This window comes from Tamandua tetradactyla, chromosome 22 (genome assembly GCF_023851605.1).
Source record: "Tamandua tetradactyla isolate mTamTet1 chromosome 22, mTamTet1.pri, whole genome shotgun sequence".
NCBI lineage: Eukaryota > Metazoa > Chordata > Mammalia > Pilosa > Myrmecophagidae > Tamandua > Tamandua tetradactyla.
Window position 1 is genome coordinate 7182322 of NC_135348.1, and position 17851 is coordinate 7200172.

At 38.0% G+C, this 17851-nt stretch overlaps 1 protein-coding gene across 15 annotated transcripts in view; it reads right to left on the bottom strand.

Annotated features, from left to right (window-relative positions):
• The window catches only part of RAPGEF2 (Rap guanine nucleotide exchange factor 2), a 309303-nt gene that overhangs the window by 213940 nt on the left and 77512 nt on the right, over nt 1-17851 (bottom strand). For 2 of the 15 annotated variants that reach the window (XM_077139649.1, XM_077139643.1), the window contains exon 1: nt 1012-10238. The exons of 11 other annotated variants lie outside the window; for them this stretch is intronic. Coding sequence is in view for 2 of the 4 variants with exons in the window: in XM_077139640.1 (XP_076995755.1) it covers nt 10248-10301 (54 nt within the window). In the remaining 2 variants the exon portion in view is untranslated. 2 more of the 15 variants (XM_077139647.1, XM_077139640.1) reach the window with 2 other exon arrangements.

Sequence of the window (17851 nt, forward strand, 5' to 3'; positions counted from 1 at the left end):
TGTGTCAGAACAGTTAGTATATCTGGACTTAATTTTGAGTATGAAAGTATATCTATGAATAACTATCACCACTATTTCTTTATCTTAATACAATACGTATAATTATAACTTGCAAATTAAATAAAACTTTATTAGTCAATAAAAGTGTAGAGAACAATGCCATATTATCACCTACAATTTAATGACATAGGAATGGGCTGGGAAGTTGTTACTAAGCCTGCTATACTGTTTTACACCATCATTGCCTAGCCAAAAAAAAAAGAGATAGTTTTTTCTTCTTCATGTATGCAGCTGCATAAATAAAACATCTGTGTTTCACATAATCATGACCAGTTTTGGAGGACATATTTAAAATGTGTCACTCAAGCAATACGTAGGCCGAGTGTGTAATCGGTAGCTGTACCATGTGAGTACTGTTTATTTTAACCTTTTTATTATGAAATGATGTCAAACTGACAGGACAGTTGTAAAAATAATTTTTAAAAACCCATAGAAGAACTCCAACATACCCACCTACCCAGTGCCCACATCCACCAATTTAGCATTTTGCCACATTTGCCATGTCATTCTATCTACCCATCCATTCATCTCTAGCTGTACAGCTGTCTACCTTCTATTTATCTATTTGCTAAATATTGGAGAGTATGCTGTTTACATCATGCTCCTTGGACACTTAACACTTCCATGTGCCTTTCCTGAAAACAAAGATATTCATGTAAAGTATTTTTTATATCTAACCAGATTATAAACTTCTTAAGTGAATTCAACAATTATGTCCCAAATTTCTTCTATAACTCTGAGTAAGTCATCTTACAAGAAACTTGTTTTAGATGGTCTCTGCCAGAAGGGCCTTATAAACCAGGGAAGCAGACATTATAATACATGAAGCCATTAAATGGAAGACATTATAATCTTGCCTGGACTAGAAAATTTTACTGATATATTTTAACTAAACAAGAGATTTTTTTTTTTAATGTAGCTAACAAAATGAGTGGTTGAAAATAAACTGACCTCTAGGTGGCAGACAAGCAGCAAGTAAATGCAGCTCTTCAGAGTGCAACGTGAACCCAGCCATCAGACTGGGAGCTCAAGTACAAAGAAGCAGAGAAGCAACCGGGAGGGAGGGCATCAGGAAATCTCTGCTCTTTAGCTGTGAGCAATTAAAGAACATTGACCAGAGGTGAGCAAAAGAAATGCAAACTAAAGGGAGAAAACAGTAGTTAAACTTATCCTCAATAAAGAGCCCAGGAGCCAAATTTTAGTTCCCAATGGTTAGGGGCTGCAGGAAAAGTAATTAATGCTAAGCAGCAAAAAGGAAGATAATTTTTTTTCTCTCTTTAGAGGCAAAGTGGAATTAGAATTAGACAACATTTTGAAATGGGAAAAAATTAGCCTTTTAAATCATCCTATCAACTCCTTTTCTACCCCTCTGTCTCGTCAGATGTCCAGCAACCACGTATTTCTCCAAGCCCTGCAGAGCGAGGAATTCTGCCCAGGTCCACAAATTAAAGGAAGGCGATCTGCATACAAGTGTGGGTGTGAGGGATAAGTGGTGGCCCTTGAAACTTCCAGGGGAACTAAACTGTCATGGGCATTGGTACTTCCCTAGTCCAAACAAATCTCCAAGTGAGATGAGATTAAAGCAGCCCAACTAGGAGAAAGGAAATACATCAGCCGTGCAGGGAAGAGCTTTGAGGGCCTGAGAGGTTACTACAAGATAATGTGCCTCTGGGCACTGCTTTCCACTCCCTCCACTGGGAACTGCTTTCCACTCCCTCCTCGCCTTTTACCACTTCTCTTCCTTCACTTTTCAAGCAGTTTTCAAGATACATTACCCCTCAATGGCTGGCCTTAATTATCAAAATGCTCTGTGAGTTAGTATGGAATTGTCTTTACCCAGCAAAGAATTATAAGAGGAATTAGTAAAGGTGAAATACTGAGAATGTCCTGCTCTTCAAACCAACCTGAAATTTGCAAATCAATGAAAATCAGATATGCTGCACAAGAGAGCAAAAGCTTTCTCTTAAGATATAAGGCAAAGCTTGAACTTCAGTGAGTTATATTCTCAAATTCTAGTTTTTTTCCTCCATACAAACAGAGCAAAACTATGTTTCAAAGAACTTGACTACAGAAAAAATGCTAGGGAGTTATATCGACGAAAGTGATCCCACTTTCATTCCTGTCCAGAAACTATATATGCAAACTAAGAAAGTTCTAACCTCCATTCCTGCACATCCCCCCAAAAATAAAAATTCACATGACTACCGCCATTTTAAATAACTCTTAAAAATTAGTAAGCTAGTCTTCCTCTGGCCATTGAATACAAGCAGGAAGTTGCTGTGCTAACCAGGAAGCAGCATTTTATAGAACAATCAGCATTTCCTTCTACCCTAGCAAGGACTTCCTTTTTACAAAAGTGGACGCTATCTGAAAGCAGATTAAAGTTATAAACCTCTGTTGTCTAACAGAGAGATATATTGACAAGCCACTGGGAATGCCGTTTTCTATGCAGACAGACTCATTTTTTACCCCAAGTGTAAAAACCTCTATCAAAACCTAAAAGCCTCCGCTAAGTACTTTAGGAGAGTGACCATTCACAACCTAGCCACGGCCAGGCCTGCTCAGGGTCTGGAAACACCACACACGCCTGTAAGGAGGAAGCCAGAGGAACTCTGAGCCCGGGGGTCTGTCTCTAAGTTCTCCTTGAAGACTCACTCGCAATGCAACAGGCCCCATAGCAAACTCAACTCATTCAAAACTAACTTAAAATATCATCTGTCTGCCAACATCAGTGCTTCACTAACGACTTAAAAGTAGTTTTAATATGATCACTGGAGAACTGAGGGAAGATAACTATTCCCCAACCTCCTTTCCTGGCCACCCGGTACCACACATACTCTGTTGTACTTACTAGCTTTTATTCTGTATTTGCTGACAATAAAAAATAAAGGGGTACGAGAGGGGCACAGAGGACTATTTTGCACTGCACTGTGTGAAAAAAAAAATCTTTTTCTTTTAAAATGTTTTATTTTATATACAAAACTATGAATTTAATTACAAACTGTATTCAGAAGTGAGGGGATTGCTTTAAAAAGACTGGCTCTCAATCACAAAGGAAACTAAGGATGAGACTGTACAACCATTAGCATACCCACACAGGAGGCCTAAGTGGTAAAATGCCCGTGGATTTAAAAATAAGGAGGAAGCAATAGGAGCATTTTGACTAAGTGACAAAATCACGGGCCCAGGAAGCATGCTAGTGCCAACTTATTCTCTTGTTTTGCCTGTAAAGACAAAATGTAATTTATCCTCCTTGGTCAAGGATCACTAATGAATTAGAGTTATCTCATCTTGGACACTGTTGTTAAAGAAGTTAAAAACTAAACTGTCCAAGGCACAAGCTCATACCTACCGCCAAATGGGGGAGGGGCAGAAAGGTGAAAGATCGGAGAGTTCCACTGTCTCCTTACGGCGGTTATGTTTAAGTGTTCCTTAGGAGACCCCAAATATTTCTACGTTAGACATACAGAAACAGCTACTCTAAGAAACTCAGGGATGTATTGGAAAATATACGATCTTAGAAGTCAGATGACACAGGATTCAAATCCTGATCCCACCACTCCCTGTGTGACACTGCACACAGACCATATTTGCAAAACAAGGTGAATGATCACTACTTGGCTAGGCTGAGTGGCTAAAATGTTACAACAACACGTGGCACATATAAAATGGTAGCTGTTATTACTTATGAGACCTCAAAACAGGCACACGGTGACTCCAAGAATATAAAATAAAACTATTTCTAAAATATCTATGTATATCAGAATTTTTACAAAGTGATACATTCTTTTAATATGTTGAGTGGCTCCACCAAGAAAAAAAATGTCAAAGAATCATTTATAATATAGGGTCCCTAAACTGTCTCCTTTTATACATCCAGATTTTTGTATCAGGTTTAAAAGCCTAACTGCATATAGTTTATCACATCTGTTATTAATATATCTTCAAATGACATTGGTTTGAAATCTCATATCCTTAAGAATGAAGAAGGGGAAAACAGGGGAAAAAATCCATTTCAAAATAGCCACTTAATTTTTCCTCCAAGAAAGACTGTCTAGGAATGTACTTAAAACTGTCAGAGCTCAAAAATACACTGTATTTTCCTCTCTAATATGTTTATCTTCCATAATTCAAAACTGTTTCATAACACTTAAACAAAACGAAGTCTTAAGAAAATTCTCAGTATGTACTCCATTAACCTATATTGAACACTTTCAATTTCTACCTTTAAAACTTTATATTTCAATCTCTTAAATGTTTCAAATGATAAGAGGTTTCCATAAATTCCAAGTCATATTAGAATTTCTGAAATGGTCTTTTAGGGACTAATTTATTTCACCATCATTCTTGGATATTTTTTAATAGATGGATAATATTAGACAATAAATCAAAGGGTTTATATTTGCATCTAAAATGTAGCCATACAACTAACAATGTAAAAGTAACATTTGGAGAAATGTGTTACCAGGTAATTCAATATAATAACAGAACAATAGCATATCATCAGGTTAATCCTACTGAAACAATGCTTTTGGCCAGTTATTTCCAAACTGTTTCCCAAAGAGCCTCCTCCTGAACTATACTGTACATATATATAGATATAACATCCATTTCTGGTAGGTTCATAAATCACATTAAAAGCCATGCAGTTAAGGGACCTGGTGACTTTAGCCCTGACTTCCCAAACGTATCTCCTCTCCTCTTTCCTGCTGGGGTGGGGGTGGGGGGAGGGGTAGGAAATGATGCCTATCACCCCCAAACACATATTTCTGAACACTGTTTCAAGCATATCACATTCAAGGCACATTGAAACTTCCAAGTTTCCCCATGCTGGCTTAGAAATAAAGCCCAAACACCAACAATCCTTCCACAGGATAACTAGCCATCTTTGGATCCAGCAGAACACAAAATACCTCAAAACACACTCCTCCCTCCTTCTCCACCTCCCACTGACTACGGGCAATGACTGCTGGCTTTTCATGTACACTCTGTGTGGTCACTTTACTTTCAGGGGTTCGAATTTTATCTCTTCAATCATAGAATAGGCACCTTAAACAAAGACAATCTGTTTTTCTTACATCTCTGCATCTAGTAATGGACTGTGGATGCCTTGCGTACAAAGAAAAAGACATCTTTGCAGAGCTAGCTGTGGGGAGGTGCTGTGCATGACCTTAAAATAAACACTCCCTGAGAATAACAGGGAAAGAATGAAAGAAAGGGAGGAAATGTGTTTTCAATCTTGATTTTCAGAGCCACGGAACTCATACTTGCATAGGCTGAAACAATTCTGCAAATGGCCACAAGGTGGCAGACTGAATGAACAGTACACTTCCATTACACAGGCCAGGGAGTCGACTCTTCAAAGCATTAAAAAAAGGGTCAGTGCAGAAGGCAAGTCCACCAGCCCATCTATCAAAGCCATTTAATTTCTGTCATCCTTCACGGGGAAGATCTGTATTTTAAACCAGTCAGTCCCCAACCTCACCTCTCTGCAAAGTGCCAGAGCAAGTTAAACACGCCAGGTCACTTGACAGCTGACCTGTTTTGGGGCCATCCAGCCACTCATACCCCAGAGAGTTACAACATGGTGGACTTTTCAATAATTAAGGATAAAAATCCTTGGTGACGTATATGGCTTTCAGAAGTCAGACCCTTAAATATGTTCCTGATCAGCTATTTCAAACTTAAATCATATTATGGCAAAATACTATTTCTGCACTACTAATTTATACCCAAAAGGAAAACAATCTCCTGGGATTGTGATTTCATTTGAACTCATGTATCAACCCCAGGAAAACTTGGTAATTACATTATGTTATAGTTACATAGTATGTAACCACTACAGGGACCAAATAGATATCTTCAGCCTCAGGTTCTTAAACTTTGTATCTTTATGAGACAGGTATAAAGAATTTCAGAAGTAAAAGGTAAGGAAAGGATATCCCTGCTTGTCTAAAATTTCCTCGGGTGTTTTCCACTGAAAAAGGCATACTTTAATTAAATTTGGAAATTGCAAAATGTAGATTTTAGTTACAAAAACATACCACTTTGCCCCATTCCTCCTATATTTCTGGAGTCGGTATGAGCAGAGGTAAGTTAGGAGCCATATGAACAGTCAGTTTCAGAGGAGGTGACTTGAAGACGGCAGAAAAGTATTTTCACCAATTTTCTAAAGGACATGTGAAGTGTCACATTTAACCTTCATTCTCAAAGAGCACATCTCTTATCAAAGGAAGCACAAGAGCTAAATGACACTGCAACAGTACAAGTCACAAGACAGTTGCCATGAGCGCTGAATGACAGCGTTACGCTTACAAATCAGTCGAGTTTTAGACAAGGCAAACAAAAGTAAAGCAGAACAGGTCACTGAGGACGCAGCCTCTTAGAAAAATTTAATGTTTTTGTAACTAAAATCTATATTTTGTAATTTCTAAATTTAATTAAAGAGGTTATTACTTTATCATTACTTTTCTCTAGAATTTAGGAACTGTTTATAACTCACATTCCCCTTTTAAGATATAAAGTATGTCTTTTTCAGTGGAAAACACCTAAGGAAATTTTAGACAAGCAAGGATATCCTTCCTTACCTTTTACTTCCGGAATTTACTACCCATCATTTACTATGTCCACCGTCTTGTCCTTGAGGAAAATAACCTAGACAAGTAAGTTCTTTTGTGAAGATCAAAATTACTCATTAAAAAAAAAAATCACCCAAAAACTCTCCCTGTGCACAAAAAAGAAAAATATCAAGTATCTAAATCAGTCTACAATTCCTGTTTTCAAGAGTCAGTATTAGTATTTCCCTTTCAGAACAATGCTTTAGCCACCAAGCCTACAGCTTCCCAGAATTCCTATCTTGTAGGCAGCAAGGGAAATAGAAAACTTAACAAAAGCTATCCTTATTTTAAAGTAACGATCTTATTTTAACCTCTCAGACTGCCAAATCTGTAGTCAAAATTTAATTTCACATGTGTAGATTAACAGACTAGAAAACAGTTCAATAAATTTAGTCCTCAACTAGTTTTTGCCCTCCACCATTCGCTACCAGACAGTGAATACCTGCATTTTAAATTAACATTAACTGCTACCTATTAAAGTTTAAGAAAAACCTTCATTTTGGTGTTTGATTCAATTCAATTTCCACAGATAGTCTGGCTCTGGTAAAACCTTGTGGAAAACTTGTCATTGGTCTAACTTACCAAGAATCTCCCCAAACTGTCTTTGTTTTCTCGTTCTGTCACACACTAGTGAAAATGTGTGGGTTTGGGTCGAAGTGGGTTGCCATACATCACTCCTCTGAAGTCCTAGGGGCCCTACAGTCTCCACAAATCACCTGAGGAAGCCTCAAGTTTCTAACAATTCCAGAGGCTCGATTAACAGCACCGATTTTGAACCATTCACTGTGCAAAATCGCCATACTCTACAATGGTAGAGTTTAGACAACTCGAAGAAAAGTAAAGCAGACCAGGTCACTGAGGACACAGCCTCTTTGCTGCCTCTTAGCAGAAAGGAAGCACTCTGTGAATGGAAGCAGGCTTTAAATATAGAAATTCATTGCTGCCATGATTTTAGGACAAAAGACAAAAATAATTTGACATCTGTTTTCCCCATCTTGAATGTTTTACTGAGGAGTCAACCACCAAGAGTATTACTTATTCTCAAAATTTTTTATTTCTCCAGAGGACAAGAGAAGCAAATGAGAATCATTCCACATATGTGATTAAAGCATTCTACCTTTCGAAGAAATGAACAAAAACACAAGAAATTTAGGTACTGTTCGGAACTGTCTCTTTCAGACTTGTCCATAAAAGGTGAAAAGACAGCAGTTTAGCCAGCCATCCTACAGATAAATATTTGGGGGGAGGTGGGACAGGCAGTTCGAGAATAAGAAACGCATTTACTGAATTCTGGAGAAGAATCAGGGATTTAAAGAAAAACGAACAGCTCTACTAGAAGGTTACTACCCATAGTTTCTAAAGTATTCCCTCTTTCAAATTATACTTCCAAAACTCCTTTGAAGCTAAAATCTGCTGTATTTACTTACCCTACTAATAATCATTTTACCTTCCCCACTTTCAGGGAACATACGCTGCATGTATAGCTTAAATCTGCACATGTATACATTGATTTACACTACAAACACATCTGCATTCATAAACAGACATCTGCACTTCAAACACCAATACTCTGACATCCCACCCTCCCCCATCCAAAGCCCTCAAATCATCATCACAGAGGCTCCAGAAATCAGAGGGAAGCAAAGAACGCCTGGTGCGACAGGAATGACCAACTTAGGAAGTCAATTACTGTACAGACACCAGCACAACCAGAAAGGAGAGGAGAAGGCAACGTGGGAAGATGGTTCTCCACTCTACATCCCTTCAAAAACTTGTTCATAACTTAAAATGCATGTTACTTCAGATTCAATGTTACAAAGCATAACTGGGCTTGCATTTTAGCTACTGTATCCTAGAACTGGAGGATCCATAAAGGAAAAGGAAATCATGCAATCTTTTCCTGGTAAATGCCAAGTTTCAAAGAAGCTCAATGCAGGGGTTCCAAATGTAGGTCCACGAAAAAACAGAACAAGTGTGTGGCAAAATGAGAAATCAAGAACAATGTGGGAAGATTCTTGTTAAGCTAAATATGTACAGTTTAAAGAGCTCTCCTTTACTTTGGCATCACAAGCTTTCTCTTTTTTTTTCCTTTAGCTGTCATGTCATTCTTCTATGATATTATACCGATAGTAGATGACAGTAGTAATTTTTTTTGTCTAACATCCTTACAGAAGATATTAAGGGAGGGGGGAGCCCCACAAACTATCTCCCTTATTTTGGTACCCTAATTTTTGCATGGTGGGCAGGGAAGGCAAATGATCTCGCTCGATGAAATTCAAAACTCCAGACCAGAGCACAGGTGTCTCTGACACCTATTCAAGGCATCCCTCCTATGAATCCAAGGTTGGGGCAAGTCCCAAATTCTAAAATTATTCACCTCTTACTTCCTGCGCTTACTCTCTAAATTAAAGCTTTCCAGACCAAGTCATTCTAGATGTTTTTTGCTTGTTTGTTTTGTTTTGTTTGCATGGGAAGGCACTGGGAATCGAACCCAGGTCTTCAGCATGGCAGGCAAGAATTCTGCCACTGAGCCACAGTGGCCCGCCCCATTCTAGAAGTTTTAACCGCCCCCCAAAAAAGACTTTTTCAATAAATTTTTAAGGGACATTTCATTTACATTAAAGAAATCTCTCATATTTTCAACTTCTGTTAGAACACTGGGACTTGGAGCACAGGGGAAATGTTTCAGCAAACGTGGAAATTGTCTGGGGAAAATAGGTAGAGTGAGTCCTGCTGGGCCACACCCCAATGTACACTCTGCTCCCAACTCCCTGGGCTAAGAGTATGAAGCAATTCAGTCACACTGCTCAACTTTAAAACCTGACTGACATGTACTAGCTCTGCATCCCTGAACAAGTCACAATCTCTGGATGGCTCTGTTTCTTCACCTGTAAAATGGGGATAACAACAGCAATCAAGTTAGGATTTGCAAAGTACTTAAAACAGGACCCAGGCACACAGTAGATTCTTTAAGCACCAGCTACTAGTATTATAATTCTTATTATTCCATTTTTAATAGCAATTATGAAAACAAAAGGAGACAGGTGCCACAGGAAGTGAAAGAGAGGTCAATAATTGGCTACTGCTAAAATGTGTCAAGAGGCAATACTCAGGTTAGCAATTTAGTTTTTCGTTTTTCTTTTACTTAGATAACATCAGGTTTTAAAGTAAAATGCAATGCTGCAATACTGTAATAGCATATAGTTTAAGAAGGAGAGAATGGCAAGACGTGAAAAGTAACAACATTAAATTTAAAACAATTTCTATTTTTGCTAACACAATAACTTCTATTTAGTCCCAAATTTCAACAGAGACAGGGGACAAGGGGATCCAAAATCTGTCCAATTATTCTCTTTTCTTCACTCACAGTTCACTAGTAAAATAAATTTACTGAATACTTGCTCTGCCTAAAACACTGTGCTAGGATGATGTTTTGGAGATAGAGAGATTGGTATGCCCTTAAAGAAGCTTAGAGTCTGTTAGGATAGATGAAACATCATCACAAATGGCTATACTGCAAGACAGAAATTCAATTATGAATCATGGGTGTCAGAAGACAAGTTCTCTTACTTGCTCTGCCACTCCACCACTGTCTGCCACCTGATATCGAAACTTCCAAATCATAGCACATACATTCTTCTCCTGGAGGTCTGTGATTCTCAAGTTACGTTATCAAGAAAAATAAATGATAATGAGAAACCGTAAATATGTATAACCTCACTCTTTCACATGATAAATTTTATGAAGTACCCACCCACTATGCCCAAGGAAATGTGATTAGATCCTAGAGGAAGCATCAGGTCCTTTTATCTTTAAAGAAGTGGTGTCATTTCCAAAATCTATTTTTACTAAGTCATTTAAATTCATTACAGCACAATAAAAATATAATATATAGTGATGCTTTCTGCCAAAAAGGACTAATAAATGTGCACACCTCTCAGGATGAAGCCCAGCTTAGCAGAACCACCAGCTGCGCTAACCATGTGTGAGGCCCACACTTCCAATGAATGCCCTGCAACAAGTTTACCTCCAAAGCCAGCTCCAACTACGTGACACGCTGGGCAGAGTGGAATTGTTTCCTCTTCACTCCCCTGGTCAGTCACCGTTACTCACAGCAATGTTCCAGCTGCTGAATGCATGTAAGGTAAGTACCTAGAACACCTTGAACATTCTTTTGAATCTTATCTTTAATAGTAATCCCTCACCCTTTCTGAGGAGATCTGGCTTTTGAAAACGCCCAATAATCATCTGGAACTAAGCCTAGTGAACAAAATGATTACTTAAGCTCAGTCAGGCTCAAACACAACATATAATTATATATAGTAAAGGGATAACTTCATCACGGCAATAACTAAGCAACTCTTAAAACAATGCCAATGTGCATTCTAAAAATGTTTTGAGCAATGGCACCAGGGTTTTAATGAAAACTGCATTACTTGGCAATGTCACAAATTTTTACACTACCTATTTATATATATAAAGCACAACCTGACTTGAAATTTCATTAGAGCTGATCCTCACATTTAGTAGAAAAATGATAATAAAACACAATCAAAGACTAGATAACTGTGGAACTAAATTTACTACATTAGACTACTTGTGCCTGTGTCATTTTACATGTGGTTGACCCTAACAATTGAAGGCAGAGAAACACTAACTGCTATATTTCTTATTTTTCTGAAACCAGAGCTTCTTTTTTTTTAATAATGGGAAATATCACATCCCTTTTAAATGAATTACACATAATCTTTATAAACCTTCGATCAATCATTCCAGTGAGGGTTCTACCACATGGATAGATGTCATAGTAGAGGACCAACTACCCTTTGAGCAGAAGATGCCAGAGATATGAAACACACAATAGATAGACTACTCAACCCCTCCTCACAACTCCCCAAAATTTCATGTTGATCTGCCTTTAGTTCTCTGAGCAAAAGTAAAATTCCTCAAAATCAAAAAAGAACAGTAAAAAACCAGAACGAGTAGTTTTTCCTCCTCTTTCACCTTTTTTTGTTTCTCTTTTCTGAAGTTAGTCAAGCTTACAGAATTGTAGATGAAAGAACAACACACCCAGACCTTTAAATATTTAACATCATGCTTTCTGTATCATTTCCAATTCTCTTCTTACAAATGCATAAGAAAAACTTCACTTGACCCTTCCAAACTTAACTCCTCTAGCTACAGTTTTATTTCTCTGCCAAGATTCTGGAATGAGGTGTGCATCCCTTTTTCCTTTTTCTCAAGTATCCAGTTATTGTGTAACTTTTTGGAATCTGATCTTTGCCTCCAAATTTACTGAAACTCTTTAACTCCCTTCTCCAAGATCACTAATGAGCTTTTTAAAGCAAATGGGTATTTCCTTTCCACCCCTATGTCAAGAATAGTGCCGAGCACTATTCTAGATGCTAGGGATACAGAAGTATAAAAAAAAACACCAAAATCCCTGTTCTCAAAGATATTATAGTCTACTTGGACACAACCAAGGTTAAAGTATAAAAATGTTTGATAGTGGGTTCCAATGGTAGTTCAGTGGCAGAATTCTCACCTGCATCGCATTGACCCGGGTGCAATGCCTGGCCCACGCACTTCCAACACAAACAAGCAAACAAACAAAAAAACAAACAAAAATTCAACAGATGGTGCTGCAATAAGCGGATACCCACATGGAAAAAGAATGAAATGTGACCCCTGCCATACAGCATACAAAAAAGAAGTTTGAAAGTGATAAACAGTGAAGAGAAAAACTAAAGAGGAAAGAGAGTCTGTAATGTGGGGGAGTGTGGCCAGTGCAGTGCTGACCATCCAATCCCTCCCCCGAAAGCAGCACAGGGCCATCGAGGCACACATGCCCTGCAGGTGCCCAGCTCTGTCCACAGTGGACTACCCCAGGTGTGGCCTGTGAACATCCACTCTTCTTCCTAAGTATCCCTTTCAGCTGGGAATTGTATCTACTCTCAGTTCCTCTGCACACTTGACCCTTAGACCCTGACTCTCCTGCAAACTACCGCGATCACCAACCTGACAGTGCTGGAGTATCATCTCCAAAGCCTACTAAAATTCATGCTAAATTTCCACAAAAAACTAGCTACACTTTTAGATTTCTCTCCTTCTATTGATGATGTAAGTATTCCAGCTATTCCAGTGAAAATCCTAGGAGTTAAATTGAACTCTTCCTTTTTTCTTTAAATAGTTAAAAAATAATAATAATCTTGGCAGGCCACGGTGGCTCAGCAGCAGAGTTCTCGCCTGCCATGCCGGAGACCCGGGTTTGATTCCCAGTGCCTGCCCGTGCAAAAAAAAAAAATCAATCTTGTCAAGTCTTCTGTTAACACTTTTCATTCTCTTTACAATGACACGGGACAGCTGCAGGTCCCTTTCAGTTTTCATCCTGTATAACATGGACAAAATAAAGACGACAAAACTTTTTTAGGCAGTCCTGTTCCCCTCAGCTGCTAAAACAGCTTCACTGGTCACCGAATTTCAGCTGTGTTATAGAGCATTCACTGCTTTCAACAACCAGACTCCGAGATGCTAATCCCACCTTCTCCCAGGGCTATCTTTCCCTGGGGTCGATCTCCTCGGATGGCTTTTCGGCCTCCAGCATGTGGTGTGCCCGCCCTCCTGCCATATGCAGGCCCACCACATAACCCATCCCAACGGGCATCTCACCTCATGTCCTCCGAGAAGTCTCTTCAGACCCCAGTCACACCCTCCCCTCTTCTAATCCCCTAAACACGTACCAATGCATCGCTCATAAGGTACTTACCATGTGTTCATTTACTGCTGGATATTTTTAAAGCACATATGAAATATCTGCGGGAACAAGACAATACCAACAATACTTACGCCTCTGCTTCCAAAGAGGGACCACACCTTGTACCTTGTTTTATTCCCCATAATGCCTGGGAAAATGTCTAGAAGTGTTTAAGTCTAGAATCTGAGAGAGGAATCTCTAGCAAGGAACTGGACTACTCTTGTTTGATCCTGAGAAATTAAACAGATTGTTCATGCTAAGATCCCAGGCAGAAGGTAAGTGAGAATTACGTCGTACCAACATTTATCTGCAAAACAAATACATCTCTTTTCTCCACAGCACGTGCTCCACTCTCCAGCAGTCCTCCACCACGAGCCCACCTCACTGCCAAAGCCTCTAGTGTTTTCTAGTGTCCAGTTTTCATTTGTCTCTGCAATTTTCCTTATATCCTTGGAGAACTAACTCACAACTCTACATTTAGATAGTTCTTACTTTCTAATTTATTCCCCTTTTCTTAATTCTTTAATTTTTCTTTTCTTTCTTTCACCCTCTGTGATTTTTCCCAAAATTTCTAAAATAGTCATAATTGCACACTTCGACTGTGATGCTCAGTATTCAACATGATAAAATATAAATACCTGCTTCTATACTCAACCTGACAGGAATTCTTCAGTGATAACCTGACTTCAAAAACTTTTAGGTAAAGAGAGGATCCATTTAATTCTACAAGTATAAGTGAAGTCATAATCGATAGAAAATTATTGCTGAAATAAGCTGAACTGTATTTTTCCCTCTAAGTTAAAATGTACTGACATTAAGGTAACAATTACACCAAAAAATATTAAAACTTTGTACCAGGTGGCTCATTTAAAATGTTCTATTTGATGCAACATTACTTTAGATGGTATCCCTTTATAATGAGTCACCATTTAATTAATATCCAAATACCCTGAAAGCCAATAAACTCCAACAAAACAGCTGGAAATGAAATAGAGATAATTACTCACAGCTGGCTTTATTCAACTGATATCATATTAAATAAACTTATCCCACAGACCTTTTCCCCTTTCCCTCCAGAAGGAAAGAAAAATTCCTTCCAGAAATAGAGAAGGCTCTTTGTGTTCAATTTTTTTTTAAGTTTGCAAAATATGTTCTAATATTAAAGATTTTCAACAAGAGCACATTATTGTTTTTTATACCAGTCTCGTGTTCCTGCAATATTTCAGAGCTTTGTTAAGACAAGTATAAAAATAGTAGACTGGACCAAGTCACAAATACATTGAACATCTGCATTTTAAAAGACCTGGCATTCAATTTACTGTTTTGATATTGGGCTCAGTTTATTATTTTTGTAGAGCTGTCACGTCACAGCAACTAAGTAATATAACTACCAAACAAAAATAAAGGTTTCAAACCTATTGCACCAAGCATTACTTAAACTATTTTACTGTATTGAACCAACCAACTTATATGATAGGGAAGTTATTTAGAAACAATAACAACTACCTATTAACTGGAAGGCATAATGCTGGATCGCCATTTATGATCACTAATTTCCAAAGTAATCCCACAGGTAAATGCTTCATACCTAATAATTACCAAAAAGGAAAAGAAATCAAAGTAGGTTTTTAAGTGGCTCCCCTAACCTCCAACACCACTCCCCCCCCCAAAAGATGGCAATAAATAATGCTAGTATTATATATCTGCTGCAGTAGAAATCTCAAATCTCTAATAGGGATATTCTCTTATCTACTCTCATATTCATTCATTTACATGCTCCCCCTCCCCCTCCTTTCCTCCCTCTTCAAGAAAGGAAGGAAGAGGGAGGAAGAGAGGAAGAAGGAAAACCTACCAGTAGTAAAAACATGTTATGGCTCTCTCCCAGTAAACTTAAAACGCATACTTTATAAAACCTCACAACTAGTCCAGATACTGTTTCAGCTAGATATGGGCTTTCAACAAATATCTTTCCAGAAAGCTAAAATTCAGTAGCACTCTCAGTAGAAATTCAGTACTTTTTAACACATCACTTAAAAACAGTTTAAGAGATTCCATGACTGCAAAGATATAACGCAGTGCAGGAACGGTGAAGCATTCTGACTCCACATGGACAGGACACAAAAGCTTGCATTTGCAACTTTGTCATATGCTCCCTTCATGTGAAACAAACCCACACAATATTACTTACACTAAAAGTAACCTGCAACCTTCTGAGCCTAACATACTACATATGCACATTTTATCTGGGCACTACTATTTCTTTACACTTACCAATACACCTGGCATATTTCCACTGTTGAGAAACATCCATTTGCTTAACATACCCCTTTTTTTCCTTTCAATATATCCATCTCGACACTTTTTTAAGCTACACAGCATAGAGTACATAGTAAGCCCGCAATTAAAATGTGCTGAATCAATGAATAAAATTTCTCTTCCAATACACTGAAAAAAGTAATTCCGATTTTTATGCCCCAATTATTTTAATAAAGTAATAGAACACCAAATTCACTTGCATCATCTCTAGCATTTCCAATCGATTGATTTAACTTGTGGATTTAGGAAGGGGGGGACAAGAGATATCATTTTATCAATCAGATCTTTTATTTCTGCATATAACTCTAAATTATTTTCTGCAACAAAAAAATAAAATAGGGCCTTATTTGTTTCTCATTAAAATTCATCTTATTTATCTATTTATTCTCATAGCATTTCTCAAAATGTGTTCCATGGACCACTGCTGAGAAAGGGTTTCTCTCGGTAAAACATTTGGGAACGCTGCATAGTGTACTGGACTTCAGAGATTCACTGCACTAATTTGCTCTTCAACAATTCTAATCAATCCTGAAGTAAAGAAACTCCTTTAATATTGTTTTAATCAGCTTCTCTAAAACTTTTCTGCATTGGGAAATTTTGCTTGTAACATTCACTAACTTCTTGTGGAACATATTTTGGAAAAGCCTGTCTTGAAACATGGAACCTCAGAATTCAATGGACTTTTCCCCCCATGTTACGTCTTTATTTTATTGCTCATCTTAACTAACTGTACACTGGTTAAAGGGAGTATCAGTCACAAGGTTTTTACAATCACACTGTCACGAGATAAAAAGTATAGAGTCTAAGATAGAGCCCAAGGTATTCTTTAGAGTTTTCAGAAATACTCTTGGTTGAGGCTTAGCACACGACCTGCAATATCTAGCTAAAGCTTGCAACCTCTACAATGAACTCTCTCTTAGCCACTGAAACCATTTGTTTCATTTCTTTTCCCCCTTTTGGTCTAGAAGGCATTGTCAAATCCCATGATGCCAGAGCCAGCTGCATCCCCAGGAGTTATATCCCACGTTGCCAAAAAGACTTTCACGCCTGAAAATTATGTCCCATTTAGGGGGTACAGTAGTGAGTTTATTTGCAGAGTTTGGCTTAGAGAAAGAAGAGAATTCAGCCTTATTTATATATATATATATACATTTAGATTTTGAACTCTCTTGCATTTTCAAGTGAGCTTTTACCATGTTTCTTATTTGCCTTATTCTATCAACATGAACAACTTCCTCCAAAAAATAAAATAAGCATCCACGAGTAGCCACACCAAATTACCAAATACAAATTGCTTATTCCAACACTCAATGTTTCCCCCACACAATAAAATAATGTCTTCATGATTAACTCTCTGTTTATGAAGGACTAACAGGAAGTTATTAGGCCTCTTAAGGGAAAAGGAAAAACCCCGCCACAATTTTATAAACATGTAAAATATGTAGGATAACATAATACTAAAAATTATTTGAAGAGGGGAAAACTCTCACCCCATAAATAAATAACTGAACCATTTACTTCAAACACTCTCATCTTTTAGTAGAGATAAATACCTAGTAACTATCTATCCTTTCTGGAATATAACGGAACAAAATTTTAAAATTAACAAAACTTAAAGCACATTAAACGGCTCAGCTAGTGGTAGAGAAGTCACCATCAGAAATGCTTCCCATCTGGAGAAGGTACCTGTGAGTAAAGAGGTTAACAGGTAACAAGACTGTATAAGGGCTACTGCCTACACTTTTACATGTCACCTGTTTCTTCCCTCCTTATATAATCAAGCAAAACATATATATGTATCATTCCTTATGTTTCAGTATTCCTTGCAGGCTAGCACAGTAAGTAAGAGATTGAGCTCTGCAGCCAGAAACTAAAATCCACAGCCCTGCCACTGGCACGCTTTTTTTACCCTAGGCAAGTAGTTCCTTAGCCTGAGATCTGTCACAATGGAAAAACAATGATAAACCCGATGGTCAACTCACAGGGCTGTCCTGAAGATTAAATGAGTTGCCCCCCGCAAAGCCCTCAGGTGTATGTTAATAGCTGGGAGGCACAATGTGCAGATGTGGGTAGGATCTACACGAGTTCTATTATCCAGGCCCAT